The sequence below is a fragment of the Ambystoma mexicanum genome, chromosome 9 (assembly GCF_040938575.1).
Source record: "Ambystoma mexicanum isolate Mex_15411 chromosome 9, UKY_AmexF1_1, whole genome shotgun sequence".
In the NCBI taxonomy this organism is placed as follows: Eukaryota; Metazoa; Chordata; class Amphibia; order Caudata; family Ambystomatidae; genus Ambystoma; species Ambystoma mexicanum.
Genome location: NC_090931.1, coordinates 975228330 through 975245111, shown reverse-complemented (window position 1 = coordinate 975245111; position 16782 = coordinate 975228330). Strand labels below are relative to the sequence as shown.

The window sequence follows — 16782 nt, the reverse complement described above, 5'->3', positions numbered from 1 at the left end:
TAAAGTGCTTATTTTACAATTGTTCTCTGGGAAATAGAAAGAGCTCCTAGTGAGACATCTCACAGAGGTGTCTAAGGAAGTACTGCAGAGTCTGTGGCATATTTATTTATTTAATTAAAGTTATTTATTTTAATTCTTATTACGCGCCGCATGCCCGTGGGCCTCAGGGTGCACAAAAAAAACAAAAGACAAGACACACAACATGACCAGCGAGAAGAGAAGGGAGCCGAGGAGGGTTACTCCATATTGAAAAGGTGAGTCTTTATGGCTTGCTTAAACAGGGGATAGCTTTGAATCTGTTGTATCCCAGCTGGTAGGGCGTTCCGAAGGAGAGGGCCCTGAACATCAAGAGTGGTGTCCCCAAATTTAGCTGTCTTAAATCTAGGGGGAGCAAGAAGAGAAGCAGTGGAAGAGTGAAGGTTCCTTCCATTGGACTTGACGCTAATGCGTTCAGACAGATGAGTGGGATTGCTGAAGGACAAGCACATGTGTTGTCGTTAACACTTTATCTGTTATACAATGTTTCATGGGAAGCCAATGTAGCTTCTTTCTGAAGGTGAAAATATGAGTGCGACAAGACTGTTTGAAGATGGTGCGCATGGCATTGTTGTGAGCCCCCTGTAAAGATTGAATATTGGCGACAGTAGGCTATTGTAATAGTCAAGTCTGGAATTTATCAGTGCTGTGGACAGGAGAGCACAGTTTTCAGCTGTAATAAAAGGGCGAATATAGCCGATTTGTTTGTTAATCAGTCGACAACTAGACCTGATGTTTGAGACATGAGACTTCATAGATAGCTCCTCATCGAGAACAACTCCTAAGGTTTTGACTTTCCTTTGGACAGTGATGGTATTGTCCGCAATAAGGAAGTTTGCGTAGTCGGAATCAAGTCTGTTCCGGGTGTTTTTAGAGGATACTATCATGAGCTCAGTTTTTTTGTTGTTCAGAGCTAGGGAGTTGCAGGCCATCCAATCCGGGATGGCTTTGTAGATGTTATTAATGGTTTCAAGATCGTACTTATACAAGCCACTTAGTTGTTTGACGACCTGCGTGTCGTCTGCGTAGTTTGTATATTGAACTCCAAGCTTGCTCAGAAGATCGAGAAGGGGTTGAATATACAAATTAAAAAGCAGTGGCGACAAACAAGAGCCCTGTGGGACTCCACAAGTTTGAGAGATGGGAGTGGATCGATTACTTCCCACGCATACCCTTACCCATTCGAAGGCCCAAGAAGGAGGCTATCCATCTTGATGCTAGCATGGAGCAATTTGCGACCTCTCCGAGCCTTGTCACTAGTACTGATCAACCAGATCGAAGGCTGCGGAGAGGTCAAGTAGTATCAGCAACGCGGCTTGATTTTTGTCCGCTATGCCCGCAAGTCGAGCATGGCCGTCTCAGTCCCACGATGAGCCCTGTAGCCTGACTGCGAGTGCCAAGGATGTCATGTTCTTCGACATGACCCTGCAATTGCATAGAAGCTAGTTTATCCAAAATCTTCAAAATGAAGTGCAAATTGGTTATTGGCCTATAGTTATCTTTAATGGTGGGATCTAGATTTTCTTTTTTAACAAAGGGGTTATCCAGGCGGATTTTAGCCCATCAGGTACCACACCTTCATCAAAAGATAGATTTATTAGCTTAGTAATCCATGGGACCAGTACATAAGTAGATTCCTTGAAGATGTTTGTGCGACAGTCATCTGCAGGGCAGGATGTAGCCTTAAGATCCTGTATCACTTTAAGTACCTCTTTTTCAGAGTAATAAGTGAAAGAAAATTGAGGGGTTCTACAATGGGAGTTGTCGAGAGGGGTTGTTCTTTTTATAGGTGACATCGGTGCCACCTCGTTAAGGGCATCTGATTTTTTCCTTATGGGAAACAATTTTAGATAAGAATGCATTGTGGATGTCTTGGCACCAATTGGAGTCTTTGGTCAGGTTGTTGGATGGTGGTGGCTGATTTTGAAATTCAGCTAGAATTTTAAACAGCTCACCAACATTTGATTGGGCGTTTATGATCCTTTTACTATAATGTGTGGCTGTCATGACCGACATCCAGAAGACCCCCTGGCAAGCCCATAGACCAAGAAGGGTCTTGACTCGGGTCTCCACTAAACCCAGGCATCCTTGGCCTAGGCCTGCTTGGGGCCAGTCCTGGCACCTTTGGCGCTAGGCTCATACTTGATAAAGGACTTCTATTGGGAACTACTTTATTTCAGTGCCAATCAACATGGAGGCATCCACATAGCTTGGCTCCTTGGAACCAAGCTATGCGGTATAGTGTTTTTGGGTGTGGTAAAATAGGAACTATTTTACATGGACTACTTTCTTGAAGCTATTTAAACCACACCCGACTGGGATAACACGCTTTGCGTTACTTTGCAATTCTGCAACGTGACGCTTACAGTGTTTAGCTGCACCCGCGAACCTCGGAAGAACAGCATCTGTTAAGGAGAAAAAGGACATCGTTAGCAGCAGCAGCTTATCTGTAATTTCTCTTACGATCAGCATCCCAGAACCAGCGCTCCTCCCGAACCGACGGATCTGCAAAAATGGAAGAAACAAGGCATTAGACATTTTTACAATTTAATGAACGGTGCCGAAAAGCTTACCTCGCAAGCCGCTCCTCGACCAGCATCGCCTCAGGAATTCCATGCACCGGGTGAGCACCGCGACCTGTGGGAAGACAAGACAACAGGTTAGCAAAAGGCAAGGCATCATAGCGCTGCGCTTAGCGCCTACTCACTGCATCAAGATGCTCTAAAACGCCATTACTTACCGGCGAGACCCAATTCAGTCCATGCCACATATTGGACTTCTGCGCACCTAAGGAAGAGAAAAGACATTAGTTAAACCAAAAAGGCATGCAAGGACAACAATATACCACAGCAATAAGACCTACCTGAAAGACTCAAAGCGGGCCGGCATCAGTGAAGTAACTTGATCGCAATCGCCCACCAAGCACAACGTGCCCCTGACCAGAAGGCAGGACGGAGAACACACCTGCATTAAAAACAAGGTGAGGAGAGGTCTAGAGAGCCCGTGGGCATGCTGGGTGGTGGGGGGCTGTTTACCCCAGTTGCCCAGTCTTGAACATTGCCCACCTGTATTCCAGGCAGAACCCTCTCGCTGGTCACACCTGGGAACCGCAGAGAAGGATACCCGAGTCCCAACTGCTGGGTGGCGTTCCCGTGGAACCAGGTGAGTAACAGAACGCAAAGCCTGCCAAACCAATCCACCTGGGCGCCATAGAGACCTCGGAATTAGACCAATTGGCCCAATTAATAGGAGAACTGCGCGCCGAGGTTCATTCTGCCCGACAGGATACTAACGCTCTCTGAAGAGATTTAATAGGGACTAAGGAGGGCACTGAAGACATTAGCAGACAATACTTGCAATCACAAGCAGGACAGACACCACCTCTGCCTGGAAGCAACCCAACGATGGAGAATCCTACCCTGCCATCCACTTCCTCTACTCCGGTACAAATGATGCTACCAGGAACAGTTCCTTTGGCACCGCCAGAGCGATTTACAGGTGATCCACGGAAATACGCAGCTTTCATGAATCAGTGTCGCCTTCACTTTCTTTGCAGGCCAGAAGCATTCCCAAACGACCAAGCTCGGGTAGCCTTTGTTTTATCATACCTGAGCGGTAGCGCAGCAGATTGGTCTGTACCACTGGTGACCCATGATGATCCTTTATTACATAACTTTGGGGGATTTCAGAGGGAAATGGAGAAACTTTTTGCTCGCCATACCCGAGAACAAGCAGTGGACAATGAACTCCTTTCCCTCCGACAAGGGAATCAGGACTTGTTAACGTACATTGCTACTTTCAACAGATTGGTTGCTGAAGCCAGGTGGCCTGAAAACAAAAGAACCACGTTGTTTCATCGGGCTTACGAGGCGAATTAAAAGACGTTCTAGCTCAAGTAGTTGATCCTCCTCGAAACTGTTCCGAGTTCATAAATCTGGTCGTACAACTAGACCACCGGTTGCAAGACCGAAAAGCAGATCATTCCAAAATGGATCCTTGGGCTGTGTATGTTCGGTCTAGAGACATTGTAACTCGAGCACAAGAAAGCCCTGTGGAGCCCATGCAAATTGGGGAATGGTGCGACCAACATTAAAAAAACAAGAGCGAGATAAAAGAAGACAACAACAGTTATGTCTGTATTGCGGAAAAACTGAGCATTTCCTGAAGGACTGCCCAGTGAAACGTCCAAGGAAGATCATCGGGGCCACGGAAAAAGATGGAGAAGGAATCTAAATCGGAAAACTACCCAGCTCGGCAAACGTAGAGGTCAGTTTGTCGAGTGAGAGGAAAGAGCCACCGACCTCACACTTTGCAATACCAGTGATCTTAATCAATAACCAACAGTCATCAAGAATGCATGCCGTTGAGGCATACATCGATAGCGGGGCAGTCAGGAATTATATAGATCAAGACCTGGCTAAAGAGATGGAGCTTCCCTCATGTTCTAAGCCGACTACAGACAAGGTGACTACGGTAGATGGTACAGAAATCGCTTCCAGACCCGTAACCCAAAGCACAGCCGAGATAACCTTGCTGTGCCAGGACGGGCATCGGGAACTCATTTCGTTGGATCTCATCAAGGCACCTCAATTCCGGCTTATACTAGGGATGCCATGGTTAGTCGCTCACAACCCTTTGATCGACTGGCGGGCCAGGAAATTAACCTTCCCCAGTGACTGCTCTCCAGGTTGTTATTATCAAGAACAGAAACCAGCTTTCAGTATTTCTACAACTCCCGGAGCGACAACATCAACCCTGGGTGTAACTAATACCTTGCCAGAGGAATACCGAGATTTCCAGGATGTATTCCAGAAGGACCAAGTAAACACCCTGCCGCCGCACAGGCCTTAGGACTGTCAAATCGACCTTATTCCTGGTGTTCAAGTCCCTTGTGGTAGAATCTATGGTCTTACGGAACCTGTAAATCTTTATCTGAAGTCTTACTTAGACCAATACCTTGCAAACGGATTCATCCGTCCATCGAAGTCCCCTGCAGCCAGTCCATTGTTCTTCATGCCGAAAAAAGAAGGGGACTTAAGGACCTGTATCGACTACCGCGCATTAAACCAGATCACTGTAAAGAACCGTTATCCCTTGCCACTTATCCCGGAAATGCTGGACCAGGTCAAAGATGCTCAGATTTACACCAAATTGGATCTTCGGGGAGAGTACCACCTGGTCCGGGTCAGAAGCGGAGACGAATGGAAAACTGCTTTCCGTACCAAATATGGTTTATTCGAATATCAAGTCATGCCCTTTGGGTTATGCAACGCTCCAGCAGCATTCCAATATTTCATGAATGACGTCTTGAGAGAGTTAATTGATATCTGTGCCCTAGTGTACATAGATGATATCCTAGTGTACTCAACCTCAAAAAAAGGATCATATCAAGCTCGTCCGTTCAGTCCTCGCCAAGCTCTGTGAACATCGTTTATATGCAAAGCTTGAAAAGTGTTTCTTTCACATAACCGAAGTGGAGTTTCTAGGCTTTATCCTTACTCCCGGAGGCATCAGGATGGACCTGCACAAAGTTGACGCCGTTCTAAAGTGGCCATCACCAATGTCAGTAAAAGGAGTGCAAAGTATGTTGGGCTTTGCGAATTTCTATCGCCGGTTCATACCAGACTTCTCCCAAGTTGTACACCCAATCACTGTATTGCTTCGAAAAAATAACAAAAAATTTGCCTGGACCGAAGAAGCAGAAAAAGCTTTTCAGGAACTTAAGAAAAGGTTCACCTCAGCGTCAATCCTGCGACATCCACGTCCAGATCTTCCTTATATCGTGGAAACGGACACTTCCAGTATAGCAATCGGAGCGGTCCTCTCACAAAAAGATCCCGAAACCGTCCAGCTACATCCAGTGGCATTCTGGTCGAAGAAGTTCTCACCTCCAGAAGTAAATTACGCCATCACGGACAAAGAACTCTTGGCAATCAAATCAGCCTTTAAAGCTTGGTGACACTACCTTCTGGGGGCTAGACACAACATTACAGTTATCACGGACCACTGAAATCTGCAATATCTTAAAACAGCTAAAGCCCAGTCTTCACGCCAGTTGCGGTGGGCTCTTTTCTTCGCCAAATAGGATTATGTCATTACATTTCGACCAGGAGTCAAGAATGGAAAAGCTGACGCACTCTCTCGTACTGGCACTGATGACATAGTTTATACGGCCCCAGTCCCCATCATACCCGAAGACAAACTCTTAGGCCTCACTACAGCCTTAACCCAAATGGAACTAGGAAAAGAAATTCAACAAACCATGAATCCGGATACCCTCCTTACATGGCAAGCGCAGGGGGAACAATATTCCATCAAAGATCACTTACCCTTTTTTAAGGGTCGTCTGTACATACCCACCAAAGACTTACAACAACAAATCATTTCAGGTTATCACAATTCTTTGATCGAAGGGCACCCTGGAATTACCAAGACCTTAGCCAGGGTAAAGCAGAACTTCTGGTGGCCTACCTGGCGTAGAGATGTCATCCAATACATTCAGTCTTGTGGAGTCTGCACACAAAACAAGTCGCAAAAACAAAAACCATCTGGCCTTCTGAAACCTTTGGACATTCCTCCGGCACCATGACACACTCTTTCCCTCGACTTCATCACTGACCTACCTTCCAGTCAAGGGTTTAACACCATTCTTGTGGTCGTAGACCTATTCTCAAAGATGGCGCACTTTATTCCGCTCAAAGGCCTCCCTGACGCATCCACTCTAACAATACCGTTCGGAAATACCTTGGCTAAACTACATGGCTTCCCATCAGTCCTGATCTCCGATCGAGGTAGCCAGTTCGTCTCTAACTTTTGGAGAAAGTGTTGTGCAATGGCGCAAATTGACGTCCAGCTATTCACTAGCCATCACCCACAAACGGACGGTCAGACAGAGAGGACCAACCAGACCCTTGAGCAATACCTACGATGCATGTTGCACCATGAACTAAGAGACTGGAAGGACTTACTATTGATAGCCGAGTACGCATATAACAACTCCTTGAATTCCAGTACCGGACAAACACCCTTTTACACCCAATTTGGTAGACACCCGCGTACCTCAGAACTGGATCTCCCAACCAGCTTGGAAATGCCAGCAGTAAAAACCCTTCACACCAACATCACTCAGGCTTTCAAAAAGGCCAAAGAACATCTAATTTGCGCCAAAGACAAGCAAAAACAATTTGCCGACCAACACAGGAAAAAGACCCTAGACTATCAAGTAGGGATGATACCCATCAAAGGAACCCAAACCTTTCAACCCAGGTACTTAGGACTCTATACCATCAAGGCGATTATTAATCCAGCGGCCGTCAAATTAGATTTACCATCCAATCTACACATCCACCCGGTATTTCATGTGTCCCTTTTAAAACCAATGCAGTCTGGTACACAGATTGGAAAACCACCGAAACCCATACTTGTTGAGTGGAAACCAGAATTCGAAGTTAAAAGGCATACTGGATTCTAAGTACTCAAGGGGGAAACTATACTATCTAATTGATTGGAAAGGATTTGGACCCCAAGATAGATCCTGGGAACCCTGTGAAAACGTTCATGCGCCACGTTTGATCAAAAACCATCATCAAAACTTCCCAACTAAACCTGGGCCGGACAGGAGGAACACCTTGAGAGGGGCCTTGGGGGGTGGGGGGGGGGCAGGGGAGTGCTGTCACGACCCACATCCAGAAGACCCCCTGGCAAGCCCATGGGCCAGGAAGGGTCTCGACTCGTGTCTCCACTAGACCCAGGCATCCTTGGTTAGGCCTGCGCTGGGGCCAGTCCTAGCGCCTTTGCCGTTAGGCTCATACTTGATAAAGGACTTGTATTGGGAACTACTTTATTTCAGTGCCAATCAACATGGAGGCATCCACATAGCTTGGCTCCTTGGAACACGGTATAGTGTTTTTGGGTGTGGTACCATAGAAACTATTTTACCTGGACTACTTTCTTGAAGCTATTTAAACCACACCCGACTGGGATAACACGCTTCGCGTTACTTTGCAATTCTGCAACGTGACGCTCACTGTGTTCAGCTGCACCCGCAAACCTCGGAAGAACAGCATCTGTTAAGGAGGAAAAGGACATCGTTAGCAGCAGCAGCTTACCTGTAATTTCATCGTTAGCCGTCCACGGCTCTTGCGATCAGCATCCCGGAACCAGCACTCCCCCCGAACCGACGGATCTGCAAAAAAGGAAGAAACAAGGCAGTCATTTTTACAATTTAATGAACGGTGCCGAAAAGCTTACCTCGCAAGCCGCTCCTCGACCAGCATCGCCTCAGGAATTCCATGCACCGGGTGAGCACCGCGACCTGTGGGAAGACAAGACAACAGGTTAGCAAAAGGCAAGGCATCATAGCGCTGCACCTAGCGCCTACTCACCGCATCAAGGCGCTCTAAAACACCATTACTTACCGGCGAGACCCAATTCAGTCCATGCCACATATTGGACTTCCGCGCACCTAAGGAAGAGAAAAAAAATTAGTTAAACCAAAAAGGCATGCAAGGACAACAATATACCACAGCAATAAGACCTACTTGAAAGACTCAAAGCGGGCCGGCATCAGTGAAGTAACTCTATCGCAATCGCCCACCAAGCACAATGCGCCCCTGCCCAGAAGGCAGGACGGAGAACACTCCTGCATTAAAAACAAGGCAAGGAGAGGTCCAGAGAGGCCACAGGTATACAGGGTGATGGGGGGCTGTTTAACCCAGTTGCCCAGTCTTGAACATTGCCCATCTGTATTCCAGGCAGAACCCTCCCGCTGGTCACACCTGGGAACCGCAGAGAAGGATACCTGAGTCCCAACTGCTGGGTGGCGTCCCAGTGGAACCAGGTGAGCGTAACAGTGGCTTTAGCATTTATGATCAGTTTTTTGTGTGCCAGTGTGGATTTTTTGTAGGCAGCTAAAGTGTCGTCGTTGGGGTCCTTTCTCCAGGATCTTTCCAGAGCTCTTTTAGTTTGTCTGGCAGTGACAATATCTTCTGAGAACCAAGTGTTCTTCAGACTGGATTACCTTCATTTTCATAGGTGCAAGATCATAAACTGCATCTTTGAAATGAGAAGCAAGTGGTTAACTAGGGTAGAAAAGTCAGACAAGTTGGCTAAAAGTTGTAGTTTGGATGATAGGACCGAAGATAGTTTGGAGGCTGTTATGTTTTTCAAATTACAAGTCATCTTTCGTAGACTTGAATAGGTGTTGAGTTTGGGCGGAGACTTAGGTAAGGTGATCTTGGCCTGAATAAGAGTGTGGTCGGAACATATGCATGGTGTGACCATAATGTCTGAGATATTAGTATTTTGTGATATGAGCCAATTGAGAGTGTGCCCTCTTTTTTGTGTAGGAGATTTGATCCATTGTGTGAGTCCTACTGAATTAATGGAATCCATGAGGCTGAGACCCACTTTGTCAAGTTGGCCCAGTGGTTAAGTTCGCCCATGATGACCAGAGGACTTTTAGTATTGCAAATTTGAGCCAAAAGATCAATAAACTGCTCTTCAAAGAGGGGCATGTCTTTGGGTGGTCAGTAGATGCTAAGTATGTTAAGAGTTGTATGTGGGAATGTTTTTATTTTTACCCACAGTGATTCACATATCAGTGCTGATCTGTCTGTATCAGGCGAAGAGCATACACATCATATAGTGATCCTATTACTGATCAGTTTATGCTGACACTAGTAAAAGAAGCAAAATGTTCCAGACCAGGCACTAGAAGACAGACTAAGTATTGCACATGCATCTAAAACAGATCTACAGACTGCAAATACACGATTCTACCAGTCCCAGAGATACAGTTGCAGAAAGAAATTAATTTTACATTATATTATAAATGTGTGGGAATTAAAATAATTCTACTTTACAATCTATTGTTTACACCCCATTTACAAGACTGTACTTCGCCGGGAAAAATAAAAGGCTATTGACCTATTCAGAAATTAAACGGTGACTAAACTGGGGATTAATATGGGTTGGAACTATGAGGAAAGACTGCCAAAGGTAAATGTGAGCACATTTCAAAAGGAAAACGAAAGGTATTTCAAGCTTTAAGCAGTAAGTAAGGGTTTTTACCAATGAGGACATTACTGTTATGTTCCGCCCTGCGTCCCGCTACGCGGTGACGCAGGGCGTCTCTAATAAAAGCCCCGCCCCTGCGTTTGGGAGGCAGTTCCGGGACAGACCAGCAACGCGTGTGGGTGTCTGTCCCTGCAGCTCGCGCTGGCGCTGCGCCACAGGCCGTGCGGCCTAGCCCGGACACTCAGCCCCCGCGTGCGCCCTCCGCGGGCTGGAATACAACAATGGCGAAGAGGCGGAACGAAGTTCAACACGCGCTCGGCGTGTAAAGCATACCGATGGCACACAGCCATCGCGGTGAAATTTTTGGACACTCGGTGGGGGGTGGATCACTCGCGTGACCCCCCCCCCACCCCAAAAAAAAAAAAAAAAAAAATTTCTCTGCATTTCTCCTTCGCTCTACGATCTCTTGCTGGGCATGGTGGAGCCATTTCAACATCTGGCACCCCCCCATTTGAGTGCAGCGACACAGATTGCCAACCAGGACAACATGGAGACACCAGGTCCTGCGCTTCATCACTCAGTGGCTGGGGACCGCAGCACGTCCAGAGAAGGCCCATTTCCACGGCACTGGCGGTGATCTAAGCGAATCACGACAACACCGACAAGGTACATGTCGACATGGCGGCCGGCACAACAACCCCTGGGCCCACCACGCCATCCAGAATTGCGGCAAACCTGTCGCTGTCATCCCCCCAGCCGCGCACGCAAGGAGGGTCGTCAACTCTAATCCAGCCGTTTGACCCCTTCACGGATCCATCGTCAAGCGGACCCAGATGGCAGCTGTGGATCCTGAAGTTTGAAATGGTGATGGAGTGCAAGGAGATTACTGCGGCCAGGAAGATGAAAGCACACCTACTGCTCAGTGTGGGTGACGAGGTATTGCGCATTTTCAACTCCCTCAATGTTGATGATGGCCAAGATGCATACCAAAGCGCGAAAGATGCCCTCACGGCTCACTTTCTCCCTCAACTAAACCCGGACTACGAGACTTTTATTTTCTGCACCACCATACAGGCAGCGGACGAAACCTTAGACGCGTATCACACCAGATTGAGAAAATTGGCTATGTCCTGCGAGTTCACAAATGTGGAGAGGGAAATCAGGAGGCAAGTTATCAACGGCATACACTCAGAAAAACTAAGACGCCTGGTCCTCAGCGAAAGAGGTATTCCCTTACAACGCATCCTTGAACTCGGACGCCAAAGGGAACTGGCTCACACCAGAGCGGCCAACATGGAGGCCACGCTACACAGATTGCAACCTACCCTCAACACAGCCGTGGTGGCCCAGATTGCCAACAAACCATCCTCGAGGGATGATCACAGTAGGGGATATGGCCAGAACAGGTGGCAACCGCGCATTCCTGGGCCCACAGAGTGCGGCTGGTGTGGTGGCCCACGACATGGCCGTCGCAACTGCCCCGCACAAGGAAACACGTGTGGAGCATGCGGCAGGAAGGATCATTATGCGAATGCATGCAGATCAGCGGGCAGCTCCATCCAGCCTCTACAAAATCTTCCTGAGAAGAATGCGACCAAGAAAAAGAAGCAAGCCAATGTAAGGCGGGTCGCAGTGGCCAACTCCTCCACGGAGGAAGAAGGGGATGACGTCTCGACGATGCAGCAGAATCCCAGTAAAGACAACGACAGAAAAGGAAGGAAGGTATATCTGGTGCATGCATTGAGCCAAGGTCAAGGACCTCAAAGAAAATCTGCCCGAAGGCGCAAATGCATGGTCACCTTCCAAAACCAGAGCATCCTTATGACCATTGATACAGGCGCCTCAGTGAATGTGATGCCCACAAGCACATTCCAGACTCTAAACCCTCCACCAGAGCTGAAAAGCACAGACACGCTGCTATACGCATACGGCAGCCGGAAGCCCCTACCAGTGATTGGCAGATTCCGCACCATGCTGGAACACGGTGAAAATAGACTATGGTCGAAAGTCTATGTCGTGAGGGCAGGAATTGAAAGCCTCCTGAGTGGGGACGCAGAAGAAGATCTGGGAGTGGTTAAATTCGTCTGCCACGTCGATGCGGGCGAGGAGGTGGAGAACATACTGAGGCAATACCCCCAGCTGCAAGAGGGAATAGGCTGTCTGAAGGGCAAAACCATCAAACTACACATTGATGAAACAGTACAGCCCAAGGCCGTAAGACATCGGATAACCCCATTCCACATGAGAGAGCAAGTGGAGCAGGAACTCAAGGCTTTGGAAGAAGCCGGCATCATAGAAGAGGTCACAGGACCCACACCATGGGTCTCGCCAATGGTGGTAACGCGGAAACCCAAACAGCCTGGAAAAGTGCGGATCTGTATAGACATGCGCCTCCCGAACACTGCCATTAAAAGAGAGCGCCACATCACACCAACAATCGATGAAATCGTGGCTGACCTCACGGGTTCCTGTGTATTCTCGAAGGTTGACCTGAAGGCGGGGTATCACCAACTCAAGCTCCACAGGGACTCTCGCTATATCACGACATTCGACGCATTTGGGGCTGCGGAGATACAAACGCCTGAGCTTCGGGATATCGTCGGCAGCTGAGGTATTCCAGCAAACCATTCAAGAGGTCATCAGGGGCATCCCTGGTGTCCTCAATGTGAGTGATGACATTTTGATTCACGCCCCCGACACGGAAGAGCACATCAAGAGGCTTCGAACCCTACTGGACAGACTACAAGAGGCTGGGCTCACCATACACCGGGAGAAGTGTGAGTTCCTCAGATCAGAGATCACCTTCTTTGGCTACAAGTTTGGCAGCACAGGCATCTCCCCTGACCCCCAGAAGGTCGCAGACATTCAGGCCGCAAGCCCACCGATGACCCCCACAGAAGTACGCAGTTTCCTAGGCATGGCCACCTACTGCGGGAGGTTTATCCGAGACCTGGCCACCCGATCTGAGCCATTACGGGAACTGACAAAGGCCAACACCAAGTGGGACTGGGGGCAGAAATGCCAGGACTCGTTCGAAAGCATCAAAGACTCCCTGTCTGTCGACACCAAAATGGCATATTACAACACCGAGCTGCCCACTGAACTGTTCGTGGATGCAAGCCCGGTTGGGCTCGGTGCCATCCTGATGCAGGTAACAAAGGAAGGGGAGAAAAGGCCGATAGCGTACGCATCGAGAGCCCTCACGGAGACCGAACAGAGGCACTCTCACATCGAAAAGGAGGCCATCGCCGTGTTGTGGGGGTGCCGGCATTTTCACCTCTACTTATATGGGCGTCGGTTCACGACAATCACGGACCACAAACCCCTGCTGCCCATCTTCATGGGGACATCGTCGCACCCTCCGGCACGAATCACCAAATGGCTCCTACACCTTCAGCAATACGACTTTGATCTCATCTACCAGCCAGGCAGTGGAAACCCCGTGGATTTTCTCTCGAGACATCCGCGAGCGGCGACCCACCAAGAGATCCAAGTGGCCGAAGAGACTGAGGAACACATATGCCAAGTGGTACGCGCAATGAGGCCTAAGGCGGTGAGCATCGAGGAAATTGAGTCGGAAACCCACAAGGACCCTTGTTGCGAGTTGGTGAAAGATGCCATCATCTCGAGTGATTGGAAGACTTTCATGAGACACACCCACAACAGGACAGAGGAAGCGAAAGGGTTTCTGTCCGGCATGTTCACCGTCAGGCAAGATCTGTCGATCACTGAAGGGGGGGTGATACTCCGAGGAAACCGCATCGTAATTCCTCTCAAACTACAAGCCAGGGTTGTGGCCCTAGCACATGAAGGACACCAAGGACTGGCTAGAACAAAGGCCCGCATAAGGCACAGGGTATGGTTTCCCCAGATCGAGGAACGTGTAGAGGCCCTAATCAGCACGTGCCTATCCTGTCAGATAACGGGAGCCCCGCCAGAACCGGAACCAATTCTATCGGCTGAACGCGGCCGCTCTCGGTGGGAGGCAATCAGCATTGACTTCTGTAAGCTACGAGAAGGCCTCTACCTACTGGTGGCCATTGACGATCACTCGCGCTATCCTGAAGTGGAAATAGTCGAATCCACCGCGGCGGAAGTGGTCATTCCGGCCATCGAGAAGATGTTCGCAACTCACGGATTACCCACCTCCATCAAAAGCGACAACGGGCCGCCGTTCACAGGGGAGGAATTCAAGAACTATTTGCAAGAACTCAATATACAGTATCACCACATCATGCCGGGATGGCCCCAGGCAAACGGGGATGTGGAACGGTTCATGAGAACAATTAACAAAGTGCTAAGGGTATCCAAGGCGAATGCCAGCCCATGGAAAGTTGATCTGTACCGTTTCCTCAGAAACTATCGGGTCACCCCCCACAGCACAACCGGTATACCACCGGCGGACCTTATGTTCGGCACCGTTATCAGATCCTCGATTCCGCACCATCCGAGCAGGACCCCGGACGGGGTCAACGAAGAACGCACAGAAATGAGGAGAAGGAGTGCCAATGCCCACATGAGCGGCAAGAGGAGAGCCAGGCCGTCCAACCATCAAGTAGGGGATCAAGTCATCATGCTACGCAACCCCACCAAGGCAAAACTCGACACCAGATACGATGAACTGCCATGGACCGTCAGTGATCGGCGCGGAACCATGGTGACAGTGACACGAGGACGCCGTCAAGTGACGAGGAATTTGTCGTGGTTCAAGGCGGTGCCCCACACCATGTGGACAGACAAAGAGGACCACCGGGAGGATGAGGATGCTCGGTCCAGCGAAGAGGAGCCCGGATCCATCCCGGACGAGACAGGAGCGGGGGACAGGACTTGGGAACCGCCGGATGCCCCTAGCCTCGAGGATACCACCAATGAAGGTGAGCCAGATCAGGGGCCAAGGGGGGGTAGTCCCCGAGAAGGGCGATACGGCCTGAGAACTGCCACGAGGCCGCCAGCCAAGCTAAGTGACTATGTGTGGTAGCCAACACACCCCGTAGACTAACAGTGAACGTCCAGTTGATTGCAGTTGTATTGTGTTTGTTTGTTTTATAATAAAGGAGGAATGTTATGTTCCGCCCTGCGTCCCGCTACGCGGTGACGCAGGGCGTCTCTAATAAAAGCCCCGCCCCCGCGTTTGGGAGGCAGTTCCGGGGCAGACCAGCAACGCGTGTGGGTGTCTGTCCCTGCAGCTCGGGCTGGCGCTGCGCCACAGGCCGTGCGGCCTAGCCCGGACACTCCAGCCCCCGCGTGCGCCCACCGCGGGCTGGAATACAACAATTACCTACTGGGTTTCAATCAATAATACTCATTTATTTAAGGTGAAGAAAATCTTTTATAGCTTTTTCTTCCTAGATTAGTCCATCCGTCCTTTAATTTGTTTTGTTATGCTTGTCTCAACTTTATAATTTGCGTCAGTATCTTGTTTCACCCACACAGAATGTTGGTGGCCAATAAAAAAAAACAGCAAAAATATTGACTGCACATAATCAATTTGACAGATTTGTCAAAACGCTTTCTTACATGAAGCTGCGTTATCTATTGTGTTGTTCACATTTCAGATAATATCCTACATAAGGCATGCGTCTCATTTGAATTACAACACTGAAAGATTACTTCAGCTCAGGGGCACGGTCATCTGTATTTGTTTTTTAGACCAGTAAGTTAACATTTTGAATTGCCTCTGGATTTGTGGACCTTCATTTTCAAGCTTAGACTTGAAAACGTAGTGCAGTGTTAAATGCTCAGGTTAATTTTGCAATGTATATGCGAAGGTAGAGTGGGCTTTTCAAATTAGCTAGTACAATAACTCCCAAAACCAATTACATGTTTTGTTCTATTGCTCCTCCAAACGAGACGGTGACAAGGGGTTAGTTAGATGGAGCCCACCAGGGAATCAGTTTGTGGGGGAAAAGTTAACCTTAAAGCGGTTTAATAAAAAGCAGAAATATGCTCCACCAAAGCGGTGTTGGGTGTGTCCGTACCAATATTTGCCCAGGAAATGCTAGCACCGATGTAATAGAAAAAGTGTTTACACCCTTGGATCTAGCATTCCCCTGCATGAAGATTTTGCCTAATAACAATGCTTTACTTTCAATTAATGTTAAACCAATCTGGCAATTGTTATTTTTTTTTTTAAAGGTAACATACTTACAGGGCAAAGATCAGCTTCTCCGTAAAACCCATGAGGGCTGTTGCAATCACTGCTCCAAATATGAAGATCCCTGAGAAGGTATGCAGTGGCATTAACGATGTTCGAAGAGAAACCGGAGCAAAGGGAAGCAGGTAGACAAGAAATCCAAAAAGAATCTAAAATAAAATGATAGAGATGCAATTGTGTACATGCATCAGCAAAGCATAACTGTAAATAAACTAGAGCTATAAATATGTACAATACCATACATATCTCTACTAATCAGATTCATGCATGCTTTACATTTAGGCCAAGGATTCAAAGCTAACTAATATAAACATTTTCAAGCATTCGATGAAACCAAAAGGGAGAGAAAACATGAAAAGCCACGAGTGTGGCTCTTATTCTCTATGTAATGTGATGTAATGTAAAGTGGTTGTACATTGCACCCTTATGCCATATTTGTTGGCCTCTCTATACACGACTTCATAAGAAAAGTGGCTGGGTTTTGATAGTGGTCTAGCGGGAGAGGCAGATGCAAAAGCTGTAATGTAGATGGGTGCAGGTTCCCAAGTGCCGGAGACCAAAAGGCCTTCTGCTTC

At 48.2% G+C, this 16782-nt stretch overlaps 1 protein-coding gene across 2 annotated transcripts in view; it reads right to left on the bottom strand.

The window, feature by feature from the left end:
- Window positions 1-16782, bottom strand: part of CYBRD1 (cytochrome b reductase 1) — a 265585-nt gene that overhangs the window by 28130 nt on the left and 220673 nt on the right. For both annotated transcript variants that reach the window (XM_069616198.1, XM_069616197.1), the window contains exon 3: window positions 16202-16356. In XM_069616198.1, the coding sequence (XP_069472299.1) occupies window positions 16202-16356 (155 nt within the window). The remainder of the gene's footprint in view (window positions 1-16201; window positions 16357-16782) is intronic.